Source organism: Cyrtonyx montezumae, unplaced genomic scaffold, assembly GCF_038088225.1.
Source record: "Cyrtonyx montezumae isolate F1298 unplaced genomic scaffold, pur_monq_1.0 scaffold_5, whole genome shotgun sequence".
Classification (NCBI taxonomy): domain Eukaryota; kingdom Metazoa; phylum Chordata; class Aves; order Galliformes; family Odontophoridae; genus Cyrtonyx; species Cyrtonyx montezumae.
The window spans coordinates 19,545,192-19,565,874 of record NW_027072056.1 but is presented as its reverse complement, the minus strand read 5'-3'; the positions used below and the strand labels follow the sequence as shown (position 1 = coordinate 19,565,874).

The 20,683-nt window shown below is 40.5% G+C and overlaps 1 protein-coding gene across 1 annotated transcript in view; it reads left to right on the top strand.

Annotated features, from left to right (window-relative positions):
- The window catches only part of LOC136056321 (multiple epidermal growth factor-like domains protein 6), a 155,890-nt gene that overhangs the window by 75,956 nt on the left and 59,251 nt on the right, over window positions 1-20,683 (top strand). Inside the window, exon 5 of the mRNA XM_065748448.1 lies at window positions 10,124-10,246. Within this exon, the coding sequence (XP_065604520.1) occupies window positions 10,124-10,246 (123 nt within the window). The remainder of the gene's footprint in view (window positions 1-10,123; window positions 10,247-20,683) is intronic.

Below are 20,683 nucleotides of genomic sequence, written 5' to 3'. Positions count from 1 at the left end.
AAACAAAGCAAAAAAAAAGAGCTATTTTTAAAATCTTAATATCAGAAATGTAAGGAGCTGCTGTGTGTTGAAAAGGGCTCAGCCTTTGAGTGTTTGTTTTCGTGCTAAATATGGCATAGATGCTGTCTTTTATCCAGAAGCATTGCAAAGCTTTTCTTGAGTAGTACATAGGTTTATTCAGGTTTCTTGAATATCACTGGTACAGCTGCAAGGAGCCTGCACAACGGTGTTTAGCATGGGGGGTGCAAATGACAGAAAATAAGGCAAAGACCTGTTTTCAAGTTCAGGTTATTCTCACTGTTGTCAAGAGAAAGGGCTGCAAACTGAGGAGATATCTGTGGAGGGACTTGGTGGTCTCCTACACAAGAGGAGAGAGAGCTCCACATCTCTGCCCTCAGGGGGGCAATAACAAAGCTTATAATGGGCCAAGGATGTGGTACAGTGTGCAGAGGAAGGTGATGCACCCAGTAATTGTAAGTCAACTTGATGGATACTGCATCAGTTCTGAACTCAGAAATCCCCATGGCCAGCTTTTGGGATCTGAGGGCAATGTATTTCTTTTTCAAGTAGAGACACTTGTGCAGTGGATCCGTCCCTTGTGATAAAAATGTGGTTGCTGCCACCCCAGGAATGTTCTACAGCTGTTAAAAGTTCATCATTACATCAGATAGCAGAGCCTTTGCCTTTGAATGTAGAGTCACTTCAGTGTCTCAGGCAGCATTAGGTGATGACTGTTGGCAACTGCTTCAGTGTTAGGAGGGAGCAACTTATGTTTCCAGCTAGATCTTCAGAACCATCCATAATGTTATAGTACATGTGCTTTTCTCATATATCACACTTTCCTTCTGTGAGTCAGAATGATTTTGGCTGTCTTTTCCATGGGAAAACGGTAATTAGGCTGGTTTGAGAGTGAGGAATTTATTTTTTGATTGGAGCTGAAGGGTGAAGTTGCAAATGTGGGATGTGAAATTTCAGTTTCACTGATGCTCACACTTAGGAGGGGTGGATGCATGCAGCAAGAGAGGTCTTGGGTCTAAAGAGCACACAGTGTGGTGTGAGGTAGGCTCAGGATGGGCTGCTGTGCCTTGGTTTCTTCAGGTGTGTATTGTACAACTGTTATTCCATGAGCTGTCAGCATTTGGCTTGAAGAGAGCTGGGTAAATCAGAAGCTCTGAGTGGCCCATAGAAGTGAGTGAAAGATGAAGATAAACACACTATTGATTTATTTCATCACCTTCTGAGAGCAGGACTAGGCCTCCAAATAATACATGGCTCTGGAATATGCCTCTCTTCGCCCAGGTTGCATGCTGTGCACGCAGATGCTGCGTGGATGGCTTTATGTCCACACAGCCTGCATGGCTGTGCTTTGATTTTCCACCCAGAGTAGCTGTTGCCCTTTGATGTCTGTTTTTAATTTGTTGAACGCCTATAATAAATCTTAAGAATATTGAATTTATTTCTAGTAAATACTCTGCTTAAGAGTATTAACTTTCATACTGTGACCTTACTGCTGCTCACAAAATCTATTTGGTTATCTTAAAGCCAATAACTTTATAGTTCTGTGCTGTTAGAACAGTATTTTATAATTTTAGAACAGTAAACTCTTTTTAATAGTCAGGAATGTGAAAACATGCTTAATGTTTGCAGGGAGAAATGTGGAGTAATGGGTGTTTTAAAGTGTAAAATGATCACATGTGAAAAAGGCAACTATATTTGTGAAGCTGTAAGTACTTTTGTACCGTCTCACCAATGCTTTGCTGAAAGCACAAATGTAAATTTCTTTTGTTATACCCCTGGAAAAACAAAACAAAAAAACAGTGAGTGGTTTGGACATGGCTCGTTTTCAGGCTTCCTATAAGTAACTGCATTGCCAGGCTCAGGTGTCCTGCTTGAATTCATCAGCAGGGATTCCTTTTCAGTACAAGGATGCTCACCTCACTGCCAATTCTGGATCTTTCTGGAATAGTTAGCCCCCATTAAGCAACCAAGGAGGCAGCAGTGGCTTTCCATCAAGGTGCTGCACAATGCTGCTCTCAAGAAACCTGCCCTGCAGGAACACTGAGTAACAGCTAATGAGCACCCACTTGTGCCAAATAAGTTAGTAGAATTCGGAAGACAAATTAGGTAGTGAAGTCTCTGGGTATAATGACTTCCCTGGGGTTTCTTTACAAATTAAACTGATGAAGATTTAATCATTTGTTTTTATTTCCACGGATTCTTTTGCCCTTGACACGCCAGATCTGTTACAAGAAGGCACTGTGAGTGAGCACAGCTAAGTGGCAACGGCATACATCTGTGCAGACCAAATGAAGAGTTCTCATTTATGCTCATTATTAAAGGGGTGACCTGGTTGTATGGTTGTGATCTAGCCACCCAGGAGAATAATTACAGGAAAGTTATTTTCCATAGTAGAAAAAAAGTGAGATGGCTTTACGACTATAGCTAGCAAGGGTTATTTGACAGGGTAGTGAGTAATTCTGCCCAGAGAAATTTTAGGAAAATCTCCTAGTAATGAAAGACGAAAGACGAGGAAATATTCAGGAAGAAATAAGAAGAAAGAAATATTTAATTCAGAAGCAGAGGCGTTGCCATTCATCGCTGCCTGATCTAATCCCTAGTGATGAGCAGTGCCTGTCCTACCAGAGATGGTCATTGACTAGCAAGGGCAACTGTTAAGGACAAAGAAAATAGGGCTTTCCAGTTAAAACTATCATCATTCTAATTCTAAATGAGAAGCAGGGCACGCACCTTCTGTTCCATGCTTCAACTGCATCTGTACCTTCGCATGCCATTCTGGTTGGCAGTTTCTTCATTTGGCAGAAGAAACAAATGGTCCCAAACATTTTCTGGTAAGATCTTTAGATGCCACTTTTTCCTGTCCTGTGTCCCACTTCCCACGAAGTGAACTAGAGTATCCGGCCTGTCAATTATTTTATAGGACTGGTAGGAAGGAAGATAGGAAGGAAGGAGCTGTGCACTTGCTTATATCAATCCATTATTTTTCTGGGTGTAAGAAAATGAGAGAGACAAAGCTGGAATAAATTCCTCATTCTATGTTTATAGCCATATTTTTCTTTGTTGCCTTTTCTGGAACAAGAAGGAAAAACTTGAGGTTCCTTTACGTTATTTGGAATTCTGTTTCCAAGGAGGCTGTGCTCTGAGAGCCCGGCTCGCTGCTCCTACATCCTGTTGCCTGCAGCTCACCCCCATCCACTGTCACCAGTTCTGGTGCTGCCGTGTGTATGCCAAAATTAACAGCATAGCAGGCATATGAACACCAGCGTGTGCCACTGCTGATCTGGTTGCCTCTGACCCATTGTTACAGGCTTTACCTGGAAGCCAGAATATTTCTTTCTTTCTGAAATTGCTGTGCAGTGTTCTCTTTATTTCTGCTTTTGTTGCTTGTATGCTTGACTGTTGCAGTGCTCTTCACAGGAGGTGACATCTTAAATCTCTTGAAAACAGAAGTTGAGCATGAGCTGCCTTCACATTCCTGTCGTACTCCTTTGATGTCAGTGCTGCTCACCTCTGAGACTGTTTGCTCCTGAAGATATTGGTGTTAGTTAACCTGTAGCTACCTTTGGGTTACTGGCACATACGTGTCAGTTGTCACACCCAGATATCATGGCCTGAGAACCCCAATGGTTTTGCATAGCCTTGATTTCTTATTTTTTTAATGTTAAACTAACTACTTCTTGCCTCTTAAGATTAATAAATGTAAATGCTAAGCTTTTAGCAATGACCTAGCATATCTGCTTTTTCTACACAATTGCACTCTGATGACCCATTTTCCATTTTATGGGAGGTAATGGGAAGGAGGGGGTAAGGCAGCAGTTCTGCATATAAATTTTCTTGAGATACAGAAGAGGGAAGCTGGACAGCTCTATAGGAAAAAAAAAAAAGAAAATATTGTGAATATCTCAGCCTTCATTTTTGACCAAATCTTTTATTTTTTTGCCCGTGGAAAGCTGCCAGTCTGTCCCAGGGTCAAGGTGCTCCTTGTGAGCTCCCCAATAGGCTCCAGTGCTTGGCTTGGCTGGGACCCAGTGCCTAACTTGTGCCTTCAATTCCTGCCAGAAATCAAGTCGATAAGGCTCCTGAAGTCTCAGTAATAATAACTGCTTTGGAAATGATCTTCACAGAGTGTTTACCTGCCTCCAAGTTAGATAAGAGCTTATGTCGTGAAATCAAACCTCCGAAGTTGAGAGTCTTTTCTCCTGTTTGCGTGCCTGTAGCTGCTGCTTGTTGGTAATGGAAGTCAGATGTGGCACAAAGAGAAGGCATTTGTAACGCAACTTTGTTTTCAGACAAAAGCAAAGGCTTTTAAGGATGTCACTGCAGAGTCCTGTGTTTTTCTAAAAAGGCTCCATTTTGTGGCATGAAAAGTCTGAGCAAAAAGAAATCCATCTCAGAAGAGCTCTCTTGTAAGGAAAGCTGCATTACACCAAATTAGGCTTTCTTTTATGCTTTGCTCTGTCATAGCAGGTGAAGGGAAACTCTTGTCTAATTTGATAAAATATCTTTAATTGCAGCAGTGGTACTTGTGGTTTGGGCTGGATGCTCTGTTTGTAATCATAGCTCTAGTCGTGCTCCACAATCATCTCCAATCACATTCAATTAGCAGTCGTTAGTCTGTTGTTGCTTGATTCAGATACCCTGAGTTAATTCAGATACTCTGATGTTCAGTTGCATTATGCATACCTCGTGTATGAAATTTAAGTTGAAAACGAGTACTATTACAGGATTCCATTGTACTGTGACGGGCTTTTTCCCTCTTGCTGTAGTCATTCCTGATGGTGTAGAAAAGAAAACACGGTGTAGGTCCTGCACTGAACTTTTGGAAAGTAGCTGCTCCTGCTAAAGGCGATCCCACAAAGTGGGATTAAAAAAAAAAAAAAAAAAATCCAAGCTGTATTTTTTTCACCCAATAGTTTGGTTTGGGAAGTTATTGTTGCAAAATAGCACTGAAGCTTAGGGAGGTTAAAAAAATAAATAATGAGAGAGTGAAAGAGCCCAGCTATGTGTGTGGTTTTGGAGGATAAGCAGCGAGATTTGGAAGGACTGCTAAATGCCTGGTTACAGGATTTAGTCCTGAGAGCAGGTGGTAGACCAGGCCACCTCTGTCTCAGAGTGTACACTGAGCATTTCCTGATCTCGCACCAGATTAACAGCAGGTTGAGCCCAGCACAGCAGCCCTGGGCAGCACCTTGCTTTTTTAAGGCTGTTCTTTAACTTGCCATTTAGACTCTAAACACAGTGGGGACTTCTTTTTTTTTCCTTCTACCAGGTTTTAGTTCTAACTTTAAACGAGTTATTCTTGATGCATGCAAGGGCAAAGCATTGATGCATCATTTAGTTCTTTTTAATCATCAGCCTATGAGTTTAATAAGGAAAAAATAATACTGGTGAGGTATGTCTAACAAGGAGTTTTGTTTATTTTTTTGGAGGTTATGCATCAAGGTTTTTTGAGATCAATTTGTTGTTATTGTTGTTTTTTTTTAATGATCCAGTAACAAAGGCAAGCAAACCCTTGAAAGGTGGACCGTGAGCACAGTGGATAAATTGGATGGTTGATGCTCTCTGTGCATAAGAAAGTGACAAGGGGATGGAGAGGAATGCACGCAGCATTAGTTTTTCTCTGAAAAAGGAAAAAAAAGATGCCTATAAAAAAGGAGGTTCTAACTGGTGGAAGCACAGGTGCAGCAGCTGCTGGGAGATGAGATGGCAGAGGGGAGCTGGCTCAAGAAAGTCTGTGCCAAACTCAGAGAGGTTTTCTCCACTAATCGGGTGCTTGTTAATAACAGCTCAGATTTACGGTACTTCATAACAGCACTAGAAGAAATATTCCTCCTGTTATTGGCTTTGTGGAGGAAGAAAACCTAATAAAGCACTAAGGGTGCTTAATCAATACACATGTAGGACCGTGCTTGGCTATCAGAATGAGCAGCTTTGTTTTCTATTCAGACAATAATTTATGGTTTGTGCTGGAAGTGATGGATGTAATTTATGTTTTCAAGACAATTACTGTCCAAAGACAGCTGTTATATAGATCTTGCAAGAAATGAAGAAAAGGAGAGATGCAGGAGCTGGGCATGAGCACTGTGCACTCTTTGCGTGTAACAATGCTGTGATGCTTATGTGTCTGTGTTTGCATGAGCTGCACAATGTCATAGCACAGAGCGGCCTTTAAAGTTCACATCAACTTTCCCAGGCTTCGGGATTTATTCAGACATATGGTTTTGGTTGCAGACCATCTGGGCTGTAATTTTAAAAACAGTGTCTAAAGCCTTGAGGAGCTTCGCATTCACTGCATCTTCAGTCCTTTCAGAACTTGAATCGAATTATTTAGATCTATAAATGAGAAGTTGTCAAGTGTGCATTACAATTTGGAGGCACTCGCCCATTACACCTCTTTATGAAACAAACAGCAGTGTGCATGCAAATGTACTCCTTTGTTCATGTACCAGGCACTCGTTGTCTGTGGTAAGATACTCATAGGTGCATTTAAGTTGCACGCGATATATTTAGGGCTTGATTCAAAGCATTATGAGGGTTTCTTTACTGAAAGGCATTCAGGTTTGATGCTGCAAGCGATGGAGTTATGCTGTCTGAGTTAGGAATTATTTACATATCTGAATTGCCATTAAAATCAATAGGTGCTGCCGGTTCCTATGACAGCAAGTAATCAACCTTCTTTGTTGGATAAAGTTACTTAACATTTACATTCCTGAGACATGACCATCTTCATCCCAGTCTTCAGGAGAAAGTTACAACTGGGACAAATGTTATTCTTCCTAAATAAACACGTTCTGGTTTCTTTGACCCTCAAACACTTTTAGACTAATCAAAATAGTCTCCCCTTTCCTTGGTGGTGGGCTTTGCTCGTGGGGTATTGCAATTACAATAGGAAAGGTTTTGCTGTTTTTTCTTCATGTCAATGATGTGTTCCCAGCCCCTTGAGTTACAGTGTGCTGATGGCTCAGAGCACAGCCTGGCCCCAAAGAGTGGTCACTGAAGTGGCAGGTTGGTGTGTGCTCGTATTAAATACAGTTGCTGCTCTTCTCTGTCAGATAAATATAACTACCCTAGGAAAAGAGTTTCATGCAGTGAGTTGCAGTTGTGAGATTCTCTTTGCTCCCTTAAAAAAAAAAAAAAAAGGATCTTTGTATTGATACAAATTCCACAAACTTGTTATACAGGTAAAATGCTGTACTTGTAAATACTGCAGCCCCTAAGCACTGGGTCAGCTGGTGTGCCCTGCAGATCGAAATACATGCATTGTTGCCAAAAATAAAGGATGTTTCAGTGTATTGATTTCTTGCTGCAGTGCAGCAGCCCTTGCTCACAGGGTTTTCCCTGCCTGCTGTAGACCTTGAGCAAGCCTTCATCCCTCCAGGCAGGGCAGGCTTTGTGCCTCACTGTTGTGGAAAAACACACAGCAGAGGTGTGCAGGGCATAGGGTAATTAATACTGCAGGTCACATCTGTTAGACTGAAACTTGGAATTACAGATGGAAAAACTTTCTCCTATGTCTGCATTTATATAAAATTTGCATTTATTTGTAGGAAACCTTGAGTCATCCCACCGTACCTAAAACTTTGTTGAAAGTTTGTTCTCTCTGGAGCTGAATGTGTTTCCAGTTTGCTCTACTATGTTTTGAGACAGTAGCATCCAACAGGATTGCAGTTGGCTATTGGGATCAGCTCTTGTCCATTCAGCTTATGACTCCTAGGTGTGTTTCTTTGAGCAAAAGTGATCCACTTCAAGAAAAAAACAGATGTGCTCCTCTAGTGTGAGAGTATCAAATATTTGAGGCTTTTGGACCAACAAATACAGCAATACATAGGGCAGTTCTGTAATGCCTCATGTTGGGACATAGAGATATGCCTACGATCTCCATCCATGAATGCTAACCATTTAAAATACAGCATGATTATTTTCCACGTGACAGATGTTATATAAAAAAATCATATTAAGTTTGTCCAGATGTTTGCTTTTTTTTTTAATTTCTATTTTTCTTTAAGACTTCCCATTGCAGGATTGAAAGCTCACACAGAGCACATCCCATGGATATGTTTTTATGTTGCAACGTTGGCTCTATAAATAAATGTGAAAAATCACAGTAGAAAGCATCACATTTATTTTTCTGGAGTGCCTACAGCGTGTCATTACAGATGGATTGATAGTCCTGATAACATTGAACTTTCGTCAGCCCCAGCCTGGCAGACTTGTTACATGTCAGAAATTTTCTGTCATTTTTCTTGCTATCCAAAAGGCAAACATATTTGCAACCTTGAGTGACATTGAACATGGAAAGCAGACAGAAATTTATCATTTGACAGAACTGTTTTTGTTGTTGTATCTTTCCTTTTCATTTTTTTTTTTAGTGACAAATCCGTAATTATGTAACATAAAAAGCAGTAGATTTTTGGTGTAAAAAGCAGTGAAGAGAACAAATACTGGGGTGAGGAGAAACAAAGAAATGAAGCATGGGCACAGCATGAGGGAGAGGTGGAAGAGGAGGAGTTTGTTAGTCAGATAGCCAATGCTGTTAGTTGGGCGAAATGTCCGGGTGGGTCGTGGGTTTTAACACGTAATAAGATTTATGATTGCTAATATAAACATGCTGCAATCAGGAGGAAAAACATTAGTATGCGACAGCACCATAGCCTTCTATATATATTATTATTGTGAAATCAAGAGGATAGTGATTACTTTCTTTCAATGCTTTGGTTGAAAACACTGGTATTTTCCCAATTGGATATTGGTGCTAATCAGTTGGGTTGTACATAATAGATTTATTTTGTGCCAGGAGATCATGTGGTATTGTGGATGCTGAACTAGAAAACTGGAAAAACGCAAGTTCCTCACATAATTTTGTTTGCAAAAGAAAGAACCAGAGATTTCCCTGGTTTTCAACGCTAATAGTATAAACAGAAGATGTGGAGCATGGTGACTGTGTAGCTTATAGCTGTTTGTTACCACAAAGCATATCGAGATGTGTGTCACTCAGAAGGAGCAAGTCGCTTGGACCATGTTCACCAGTCCTCGTGCTCTTCAGCATGATGCTCAGTGCTGCTGTACCTTCTTCCCGTGCTCTGAGGAACAGGACTGAAATCTGTCACTTGTCATATGTTCTCTCAGCTTCTCGCCGAGAAGCGAACAGACGAATGTCTTATTTTGGTACGGTTTGTTTTTGCATTTCTGGGTGTGCGGGTGTTCTTCTTCAGAAAAGTTTCTAAGTCATAAAATCAAGAGCATCTTCTCCGGCTTTGTATGAGATAAGATTTTAGGTGGTTGTGGAGCTCTGACATAACTGAATCTTTTTAATGCAGCTTTCCAGTGTCACTGGGGATGAAGAGTTTTATTGTGTCAGTCATCACACTGAATTTAGAGCTGTAGGGAAGCGAGGTCTCAGTGAGCTTAAGCTTGTTCTGATACACAATGGTAAATGATGGCATTTTGTGATTTTTTTTGCTGCTTTTTTTTTTTTTTTTAATAATCTGAAGTCTTCCTTAAAATATCTTTCGCCTCTTTGATTTTTAACCAAAATCTGAAGTGGGCTGGTAAAATTGAGCTCCTCAAAGAACTGGCAAACCTTGGCAAACCTTAGTCTTTAGCGCTAAGGATTTCTGTTTGAATGGTTCTCATCTCTCTTGTGTAATTACAGGAAATTCTTTCTTTGATTTATTTGTTTTCACTCAACTTTATATTATATTTGGATGGGATCTAATTAGATTTTAAAAAAGAAAAAAAAAAAGCTGTATTTCCCCATGGGTTTCATGGTGTCCCTAAATGAAGTAATTGTTTCAATTTGTACAGTCACAACATTGCATAATCATCTTACTCTCAGCTCTCTTGCTCTCTAACCTGAATGCTAGTTGACGTTGCAGTCCTCCTTGCTCAGAAGTGGAGGAGGAAAATTTCCCCCGTTGCGCCTATGAGTTGAATTGTGGGGCAGAGAAACACAGATGCGAGTGGAGGTGGCCGGAAGGATCCTGATATATTTCTCAGTGACTTTCTCATTCTCTAGTACCCAGATCACACAAATTGTTCTTAAATAAGCACACAGAATCTGGTCAAAGCCTGCTTTTTACTGATCACCTAATATTTTTACTGACAGATGTAAATGAGTGCAGCACTGAGAACGGAGGCTGTCAGGACCAGTGCTGTAATACCATCGGTAGCTACCACTGCAAATGTCCAGCTGGCCAGAAACTGGGGGAAGATGGGAAATCGTGCAGAGGTAATGTGCTGTTCTGTGCTTTGCTGCTAGCAAGGAATCAGAGAAGACATTGGAAAAGAAATAGAAGTGCTAGCTTTTATCTGGAGCCAGCTGTGGAGTGTGCATTCAGAGCTGTTAAGAATACCGACCTTCTCATGTCGGGATTATAAGGATATAACTCTAAGAACACTTCAAAGGGTTGTGGTTTTTTCTTTTGAAAAATGGTTATCACTTAACCTGGATTGGTTGTGCCATGTTCTGATTATGGAATTTCCATCATCAATTTAAAAACCTGAAGAAAGTGTATCTATTTTATAGCGTTTCATGCCTCTAAAACAAAGTGGGTCTTATCAGAAAATACATATACACTTTTTCATTTCAATCACAATTCCACAGCTAGAGATTAACAGAATAAAAAAGGATTTAAAATCACATGCTACATAAACCCATTTGTCTCCTTCCTAAGGGGAACAGGAGTCCAGTTTCTCCACTATGGGGTAAAATTTGTTCTTATGCAAAGGTTTGACTTTCTGTAAAATTTAAACATCATATAATCTTATGTTAGAACACTTTAATGAATTTGTGTTAGACATCTTAATTTGCATTAGTAAACATGGAGTGGATATAAAAAGAAGCCCACTGGATCCATAAATTTACAATCAATCTACAAGCATTTTATATTTATCTACAATCGTAAATATAAAGAACTTTATACATATATATCATCAGATGCAACGAATAACAGATCTAGGTATAAAGTAGCCAGGATGTACTGTATTGGAGACCAGAGCAGGTACTCTTCCTTCTTGAATTCTACTCTAAGTGATGTATGTTTGCTGCTGTATGATCATTACTGTGTGCTGGGATCACGCTCCCAGTTGTGTTTCAGGCTGCAATAAGAATAGAGTTGAAGTTTCCTGATTATTTTTTTTTTTATGTCAAGAGGAAAGATGCTAGGTGTGTTTTCATGAACCACGTCTTCTATGTACAAGAAGCCGTTATCTCTGACTTTTCCTGTTGCATAGTATCTCATGAATTCCTTTCTTCCATGACTTCATTTTACCATTGCTCTTCAACATCTTCCTTATGACTTGTGGCAAAGCAATGTATTTCTTACCTGTGATCACAGTCTTTGTCTTAACTCTATAACTATCCATCTGTGCCCCTTTTCTTTCCCCACAAAGACTGTAGAAACACTTGACAATGTAAATAAGATGTAGTTGCTCATTTTATTATTTTTATTTATTATTTATATATTATTTTATCATCACAGTTTTTCGTATGGTCCGTGATGCTTTCCTTTTTGCCTTTTGAGGGCTGAAGCTAGAAATATGCATGATTTCCAGATCCCTGCTACTTCAGCTCAGTCTTCCCTTGTCCCTTTCGGTGGCCAATTAGTGATGCTCCTGTGAGCCACTGTGTGGATCTGTTTGTTGATGACTGCTTACTGATTGCACAACTGCTTAAAAGTTTACCAAAAACTGTATTTTTAAAAGCAGGGCTCCTGCACATTGTAGTCCCAGTTTTTCAGCATGCAGGAGTACTACTTCTATTAATGTGGTTTTGTGTCAGTTATATTAGTGTTCATCTATACAAACCTGCTCTTAAAATAGACTTCAAATTCTGTTATTCTCATGTTCTTTACAAATTCAGAGCTAGAGATACTTGATATTTGTTACATAGGAATCGGAGTGCATACTGTTAGCCATTTTGAAACCTCTCTTTGAAACCTTTCAACAAAAGTGGAAATGTGCAATAAGCTGAAACCACTCGAGTCATAGATCAAGGGGAATGCGGAGGCGATGCTAATTACACCTGGACTTTTGTGGTGCTGGTAATATTGAGCATGTGGCTATACTTAATCAAGGCACCTTCAACAAAATTGTAACCATCAGATTTTGCAATGTAAGTGACTTAATGGATGAGAGAAACATGAGCTCCCAAAAATACTGCGTGTGCTGCTTGAAGGTGCTGATCTCTCAGGACGTGGTGCTTTATTGATGCAACGGTTCTGCATTGCTCAAAGGGCTCTTTTTGCAGATGAGGGCAAAGCAGTTTCTCAGGTTAGCCAGCGTTTTGGGGGGAATAAGGCTGATAGTCATTCTGGATAGTTACGTTCTTTCTTTATAGCTTCACTGTGCTTTATGTCAGCTCTTAGTCTAAACTGTAGCATTAAATGGCTGCGCTCTATTGTTCTGCTCCCATTATCTGTCTCATGGTTGGTTTTATTTCACTGGTAACTGAAATGATCAATTGCTGTAGAGTGTGAGTTTTTTGTCAGTCGGGGTGCAAACAAGGCGTATTGTTATAAAAGCACCGTGGAAGTAGTGTAGGTTTTATTCAGTAGGTCATTATTAGTGCAAAGATTGATCTTGTTTTTCAGAAGCAAATAGAGCATCCATTTGACAGAGAGGAAAGATGTTGTCAGGAAATTACTACTGGAAAAAAAAATACTGTTGTTAGCCATTTGTAGCTGTTTAATGTTGAGGAGGAGAACAGTGAATAAGAATTCACTAATCTGGCAACATAATGAATTGTACTGCTGATTAGTCAATAATAGCTGCTTTTTGTGAGCTACATTAGGCAACCCGAGAACTGAATCTGACAGTGGGCAGTTAACAGGAGCTGAGATGCTCAGCATCTCTACTTTCTGTGGCATCACAGGTGTCCACAAGACACAAGGCTACATGAATATCAACAAGACAACAGTATAAATAAGCAGGATCATCCATAAATAAAGGTTACTGCAGTCAGGATTCAGCAAACTTTGCCTTGTGGTGGCTCTTCCTGTAAAAGCCATGGGGATTGGTGTCACACAACTCAAGACACCCCACACTGTGCCCCTTCCAGCACTTGTAAGGAACGTTTCTCACTGGTTGTGGTCTCTTATGGAGGGATATGTGATTCATATGTGTTATGCAACATCCTATTTCAGTGAGGGCTGCTGGCATCAATAGATAGTTCCAGTAGGATGAAGGCATCTGCATCTATATGGAAACACCAAACAGAGTGGCAAGATGATCAGCCTTTCTAGACTAATTAGCTACATGTTGTAATGCGTCTTTAATCTCCAGTCTTTATGGTCAGAACTTAGGTTTCCTTATGTGACAGATAAATATTTTTTGGCAGATAGTCACATAGGCATTACGGATTTTGACACAAAGCTCGTGCTTGCCTCTCACTCTTCACACAGCCTGTTGAAATCAATGATGAAAGAGGATTTGGATTTAAATCTCTGCATCTTACAATAAATTAATATTTGGCATTTATTAGTACATGGCTGACAACCTTATTCTATATCCAGTGCATCTGTAGCAGCATTCGGTATTTCTGGGGGCAGCCTGGTTGATGTCAGTGAGGGAATTTGCTCAGAAAGCTGCAGCCTAGTCTGAGTAAGGGAGGAAAAACATGTATGTATGCAGGAATCAGCTCCATCTGTCTGCAATAGCTCCTCATTTCTTGGTCAGAAGTAACCCTGACTTCTTGCATGATATTCTGTGACACATATATAGGAATTCTCTATCCATATCATCTCTGAACGTGAAACAATTTTACTCAAACATCACAAAATAGCAATGTTGTTTTCTGAACATTAATACCGCTTTTAAGCTCAGCTATCAGCACAAGCTCAGATCTGTAGAGCATGCTGAGGCTAGAGCTACAAAAGCATGCTTTCACACATGAGTAAGCTACAGAAGTCAAACGAAAAAGGTTGTGACCTTATGTTAACCTTCTTCAGTAAAATGTCATTTCTTATTTATATTATTGTGTTCTCATCTGTCAAGGCAGTTGAGCGAAGTCCTGTGATTAGCTGTTGATGAAAAGAAGCCTTTATTTTACTGATCAGAGCAATATTGCAAGCAGTGCAGCCCAGTCCTTGGGCATCCCTGGGGGCTGAGCCCAGCTCCAGAGGCTGGGCAGATCCCTGACCTTTGCTGGGGAGGCCCAGGGAGCGGCTGCTTTCAGAGGACGTGTGTGACTTTGCAATGCCACTGCTGTTTATCCAAGTAATATAATAGTTGTTGGTATCAATGATTTATCCTGATTTCTTGTCTGTTGGGAGCTCTCTAAACACTGCTTCCACCGAGAAGTTAATAGCTTGACTAAAAGGAATACTGAAGGGTTTGTTAAAGAAAGTGTTTATTAGGATGACCTCGGCATTTATTTAATCTTTAAAGCTTGAGATTTCGGTCGTAACTTATTCTTGTCAAATACCGTGTTTATTGCCAAAGAGAATAAGCACACTAATTCTGTGTTTGGACTGGTTTCCCTACACATCAAATCAGTGCACTGCATTTCTTCTGTGTTCTGTGAAAAAACTGAAGGATGTAGTACATGCACCTGCAGAGCAATGCCAAGATGTCTTTCTTTTTATTCTTAATTATTTATTTGTTTTGATTGAAGAAGAGAACGCAGCCCATGGGAGACGTCTGCTGTCTTGTTTCTGGAAATAAAACTTTCTGAAATGCCTAATCAAAGGAGGATGTGGAAAAGAAATGATAATTCACAAGAAAAAATGAAGATCAGTATTGATTATGCCTGCAACAAGTGCCACTCAGCTTGAACCCAAATGTTAGAATAGCCCAGTGAAGGCGCTCCTTGATGTGCCAAAGCCATCTAGCCTAGATTTTGTCCTGAGATGTGGAAATAAAGCTAAGCCAGAGCAATCATACCACAGTTATCTAATTATCTGTCTTAAAGACTATGCCCACTTAATGTCCAATTCATAAGTAATTCTTTTGGAAATGGACATTAACTCTTTTTTTTTACCTCTGATTCTTTGGGAACAATGAATGCTGGAGGTCACCCAACCGTCCTTTCTTGTGCACTCCTGTGCTGCCTCAGAAGCCAGCCAGGATCAATAGATGCTAAGAGCTGTTGCACTCTCCTAGGCAAATAGTGTCATCTTTCTGCATTTGTCTCTTTGTGACAGTATTTCAGCCGAAAAAATAGACTCAGAAATAAGTAGGAAAAATTACAATGGGTTTGTAGTAAAGGTAGCGTTAATTGTGGGTTATTGGACTTTTAAAGTGAGTTACCTGAATCCTGATTAATGGCAAGCCCAAGGCAGGCAGAAACCCGAGCTGAATTTTGGGTAGCTAATTGAAGGCTGACAGCACACAGTGAGTGCTGCAGGTTGGTTTGGTCGCTGCCCTCTCATTTTGTGTGCTCCTCCAAACCTAATCCGCTGAATTACTCACTGCAGACACACAAACCCTTTCCATCTTATTAAAATGTGCCAAATACTAAACTCAGCGAAATGACTGTCGTTTCAGCTCTGACCTGCTTCTCTTCCACTGGGGAGGGTGTGGGGTGAACGCAGTGCTTGAACTGAGTGAGGCACACAGGACCAGAGACTTCCAGCCTATTTCTTGACTAATAGCGTGGCACTTTTAGCCAAGAAGAGAACCTGATGCTCTGATAATTGATGCCTCTTAGAATTTTAATTGCATTGGCTTACAGTTTTCCAGATTCGTGCTTGGCTATTGCAAAAATCACCCCCTCTTCTCCTGCTCATGGAACAAAGAAGGCTGAGTGAAATCACAACTTCTCACATACTGCGTCCCTCAGGGTAGATGAGCTAGCAGTTATGCCAGCTCCCTCCAGAATGAATACAGCCACTGACAAGTGGGCTTGTTTACCCTGGGTGGATGTGCTTATCAGCGGGAGCCAAGGACGTGCACAGACAGGTTTCAGTTGCTTTTTAAGCAGAAGTTTCACAATAACCAGTTGGGTGAAAACAGAGTGAAGAGCAGTGCCCTAACAAGGGGCTCCAAAGCAGCAGCTGCAATGCAGGAGTCCTGCACAGCTCCCTGGGCATTTCATCCAGGGCAGGATGAAACCCGGGTCCTGTTCTCTTCTTTTCCATGGAGGGATTTTTATTTGTTTGTTTTTTGCTTTCCTGACTTTTCTCTTTGAATGTTTAATTCATTTGCAACATTTCAATAAGATATCTGCGTGAAGCAAATGGGCGACAAGCGGTATAATTTTAAAATGATGCAAGGATTGCTTTGAGTCTTGTGTAGTTCTACATATATACATATGCATATATGCATTATATATTGACATGTAATATGTTTCCTACAGCACATCTTCTGCTGTGTTCCAAAGCAGCATGACTTTTAAAAAGCGTGGTATTATTCATAAGGCACAGAAAACTGGCACCTTGTTCTACATGTCAGCTATCAGATGAATTATTGATCACTGTTCTGACACGGACTGAAAGGGAAAAATTGTTTCTAGATGGCGCAGGCCTCCCAGGTAACAACAAACTCAGAGTCTCAGCTCTGCTGCTCAGGTCCATATGGCACTTGAAAGCTCACTGTGTCTCGTAGCTGGCTGTGGGCTCTATCAGCTGGGAGGAAATACCAGCTGAAACCATAACTTGCCACTATCTTTGGAAAGGAGCAGTTGCACGAAGTGCTGGGAGGATGGCAGTCATTGCCTTCAATGGTTTTTCTGCCTGAGATGCCAATCTGTACCTCTGTGAATTTGTTCATGAAGTTGGGGTTGGCCAAATGCGCTGCTGTGATAACTTCTCTTTCTGCCAACTGATGCACAGAGCTTTACTGGTCCTCTTGAGGCAGTGGAAAGATTGAAGGCTGGGAAACACTGTGGTATTTACTACACGAGTCAGGGATTTCATATGGCTTAATTAATGGATGCGAAGAGCTCTGAGTAGTTAGATGAAAAGTGCAGTTTATGACAGGACTATTACTGTCCAGACAAAATAAAGTATTTAGAAATAATGTGACAAGAATGATAGACTGCAGTACAAATAGATTTTGAGACTTTCTAGGGCTCCGATTAGTTTATATTAGCTAGTTTTTAGTATTTATGACTACCTCTGAAAGGCAGGTTACGGAGCATGTTAACGTTCTGCTGGGCTGATTGGCAATAATTAGTTTGTTTTAAAGGAGAGGAAAGGAAACATGGTATTGTTGCAGCTGACTAATGTGAATTAAAAGCGGGGTAATCTTTTCTGCAATTACGGAGATACAATGATTGCCGCTGTCAGAGAAGAAAACACACTCGTACTTTCAAGAACCATTGTGTAGGAAGAGTTTGCAAGCCTGAAATTGAAGCCCCGTTCATGGTCTCCGAAATTACAGTTAGTAATTTTATGCTGAACTAAGAGTTTTGAATACTTAAATTATAGCTTGTTTGTAGCAAGGTATTTACCAGCAAATATAAGCATCTTATAAACAGCACATGAGTCATCTTGGTGTTCTTTTTGAGCACATCGAAAATGTAAATTGCTCCTGAATTACTCTTGTGGAGAGAGGCAAGGCTTAGAAGCCTTCAATTCGTACTTTAAATGGAAATTATAAAAGGGAAAATGTGCACATTTGCCTTTCAGTGGAGAGCATTGTGCGGGGTAACTATTGCATTCTCTATAGCTTTGCCTACAGGCTGTGTAAACAACAATGAGCAGCAGATACAGAGATATGCAGAAGTACAGCTCCCCAGCACTGTTTGTATTTCTCTTTTGAAGCATTTAATGCCATCTTTAATGGGGGCAATAACAGAAATCCCACTTTTTATTGAAATGCCCCTGGATTTTATGAGCTTTCTGATACATTCTGGAAAGAAAAAAAAAAGAGAAAATTTAAAACAATTTGTGATATAATCTAAAGCAGAAATCTGTCAGCTTCTCTGTTCAAAGCACTGTCCTGGAGGAAGCGATCCAGACATGACTTTCAGCAAGATAACAACTGCTGGGAAGGCTGCACTTCCTTATTAAAAGATCAGTAGTCTGATCAACATCGCATTGGATTACTCAAACTTCAATTACGTGATTACCCGAGGGTTTAATCTGGGATTTATTAGAAGACCAACGTGAAATATACCTGCTGTTGGTGCATACCGGATCTCTGAAAGACACACCTGGATACCTTCTATACTATTCCCACCCCGATACGGATTCAGTGTCAGTGGAGGAGGGGTTTAGGATGTTTTCTGCCTCTTCACCTGTTCTTATGGATGAATCTCTGCAGTCATAACTAACGTATGCTGTATGAAACGAAGAGAATCTGTGTAATATACCGTCTTTTCCTTGCTGACAATTTACGTTTCAGAAGTCCAGTCTGGAGTTATGATAGCTCTTGTGGGGAACTGACGCTTGTGGGAACATTTTGAGGAGGCATCAAATGAACGAATGTCTGTAGAGCAATTTCAGTGAGCTGAATTTTCAGTAGTGGAGTGGAAAGTAACATGGTTTCATCTGGGGGATGAGATATGGACAGCTCACTGTTGTATTGTTTCCCTCCCCATCTTCAAACACTGACAGTGTTGCAAGCATTTCACATGTTGAACAAAACAGATCTGACTGACAGCTGCTCCACCCCAACCAGTTATCACCAGGACTGGCGTATGTTCCAGTCAGTTAGCAAATGAGACTAATCAGGTGATGGCAGAAAGTTGCTTCCCGACCCGTGCTGGACATTTGTCACAATAGCATTCCTGTTTCAGATGAGCAGAGAGCATGCACAGTAAGCAGGAAATGTCAGATGATGAAGGTATTTGCACAATTATTCTTTTTCTTGCATATTTTACTGACTGTGGGAAAGACATTTCTCTGTGTCCTGCTATAGCAAAGACACTGAGCGCAGCAAGCGTGCATTAATGTTGCTACTACCAGCAACAAAAAAGAGATGTTCTCATCATATCAGTCATTTCTCCCTTTTTATTCCAATAACTGTTTTCTTTGGTGTCGTATCCTGCTGAGAGAAGATGCTGATGGCCCTACATGCAAACCTCTTCAGTACGTCTCCTTCAAGCTTGTGCAAGAAATACGGCTGCATCGTGCTTTTGTTTATTAGTGCATCCCCTTATGGATAACTGTTCTTCCTTTACCACCCTCCCACCTCCCAGCATGGCCTAACTGATCTGTGCTGAGGTATTGTCTTTAAAAATAGATGTCACAATGCAGTCCCATAACAAAGTGTCCTGCTGCTCTTAAGCCTCATGTCACAAACTCTTGCGGTGTACCTGCTGATGCTGGTGATCTCAAAGCCTTTTTCTTAAGCAGAAGTTATAGAAGTGTTTAATTGCTGTGTTCAGCCCACCCTGGGGCAGTGCACAGGTAAAGTGTCCTCTTCCAAATTCACTCTTTATAGCCACTGCATTCATTTCTTTTCTACAGGAATGGCAAGTGAAAATTAACGAGGCTGTTTTCTTCAGTATATAAGTATTTTTTAAGATCACGAGTTACATGCTTGCCTGGATTGCTGTTTTTCAAATTGACCTCCCTCGTTACTTCATGTGGTCAGTCACTTATTCTGGCAGCAGTTTGTCACTGCAAGCCCACATCCATCTACGTGGTTTTCATATTGATGTGAATTGGAGTCATCCAGTGGGTACGGCTGCCAAAATATCTATTAGAGTAACCCAGCATGGAGGCTGGTAACCCTATCACTCTTTCTTCTTGGCTGTACTTCTCTGTGATGTGTGCACTGATCTGAGATTCAGAAATGGATCATTCTTTTCTCATAAAAAAAAAAAAAAGAGTGGAGAGAAATGTGCAAATTTGCATTGTAAAAAGGGGATGGAAAGTATTTATTTGCTGCTAAATGCAAGCGTCGCAGTGTTGTCTGAGGACTGTCCATGAAAATTCTCATGTTCTTTAATTCTATACCTTGACTTTCTTTCAAATTATCTGACCCCAGTAGTTCCTTAAAGCTCACATATAGATGTCTACATGCGTATATTTAATGAGGAATGCCTTGAGACTCTAATTAGGGCTGCTTGACTCCAAAGCGGTTTACATATCGCAGGCTTACACAGCTATCAAACAGATGCTTCTCCTGTTTTTCATTCAGCTGACATTTTCATTTTCTGTGCATATTTTGAGGACTGAGCAGTGATGTGTTTTGACTCCTGAGGCTATAGACGATATCAAAATGAGGATTAGAAATGAAACTTTACCTGTCAATTAAGTTGTTAAGCTTGTCCTCCACAGCATCTATGCTTTCAAATGGGCTGTTTATTGAATTTGAAATAGTTTTCATTCCTGACCTTGTTTAAATTGAATGGACAGTTCTAATTATAATCTTCAGAGTTTTCAGCTGCAACATATGGTTTGCATATAGGGTTGTGGATGAAGGGCTCTTGACTGTTTATTGAGTTAAACCACTGCTAAATATCTTGGGAGAGGCTTGCGTGTCAGGCATTGAAATTAAGCAGGAATCAGCAGTACAGCCATTGGCCATTTTGTCTTCAAGTCTCTCTGCCCAGGAGATCTGCTCTTCACGGACTTCTGAGAAGTGAACGGAGATGGTGGGACTCAGGATAGGTGAGGAACGAGTCTCTGTGTTCAATGGTTGTGTTGTGTCAGTCTTACATTAAAGAAAATATTAAAAACAAACAGCAATTGCCAACAAAACCACCAGGCCCCAAAACGTTTTCAAATTGCCAGAGTCTCTGTCAAATCAAATGCCATTCTTTCAAATCATCCAT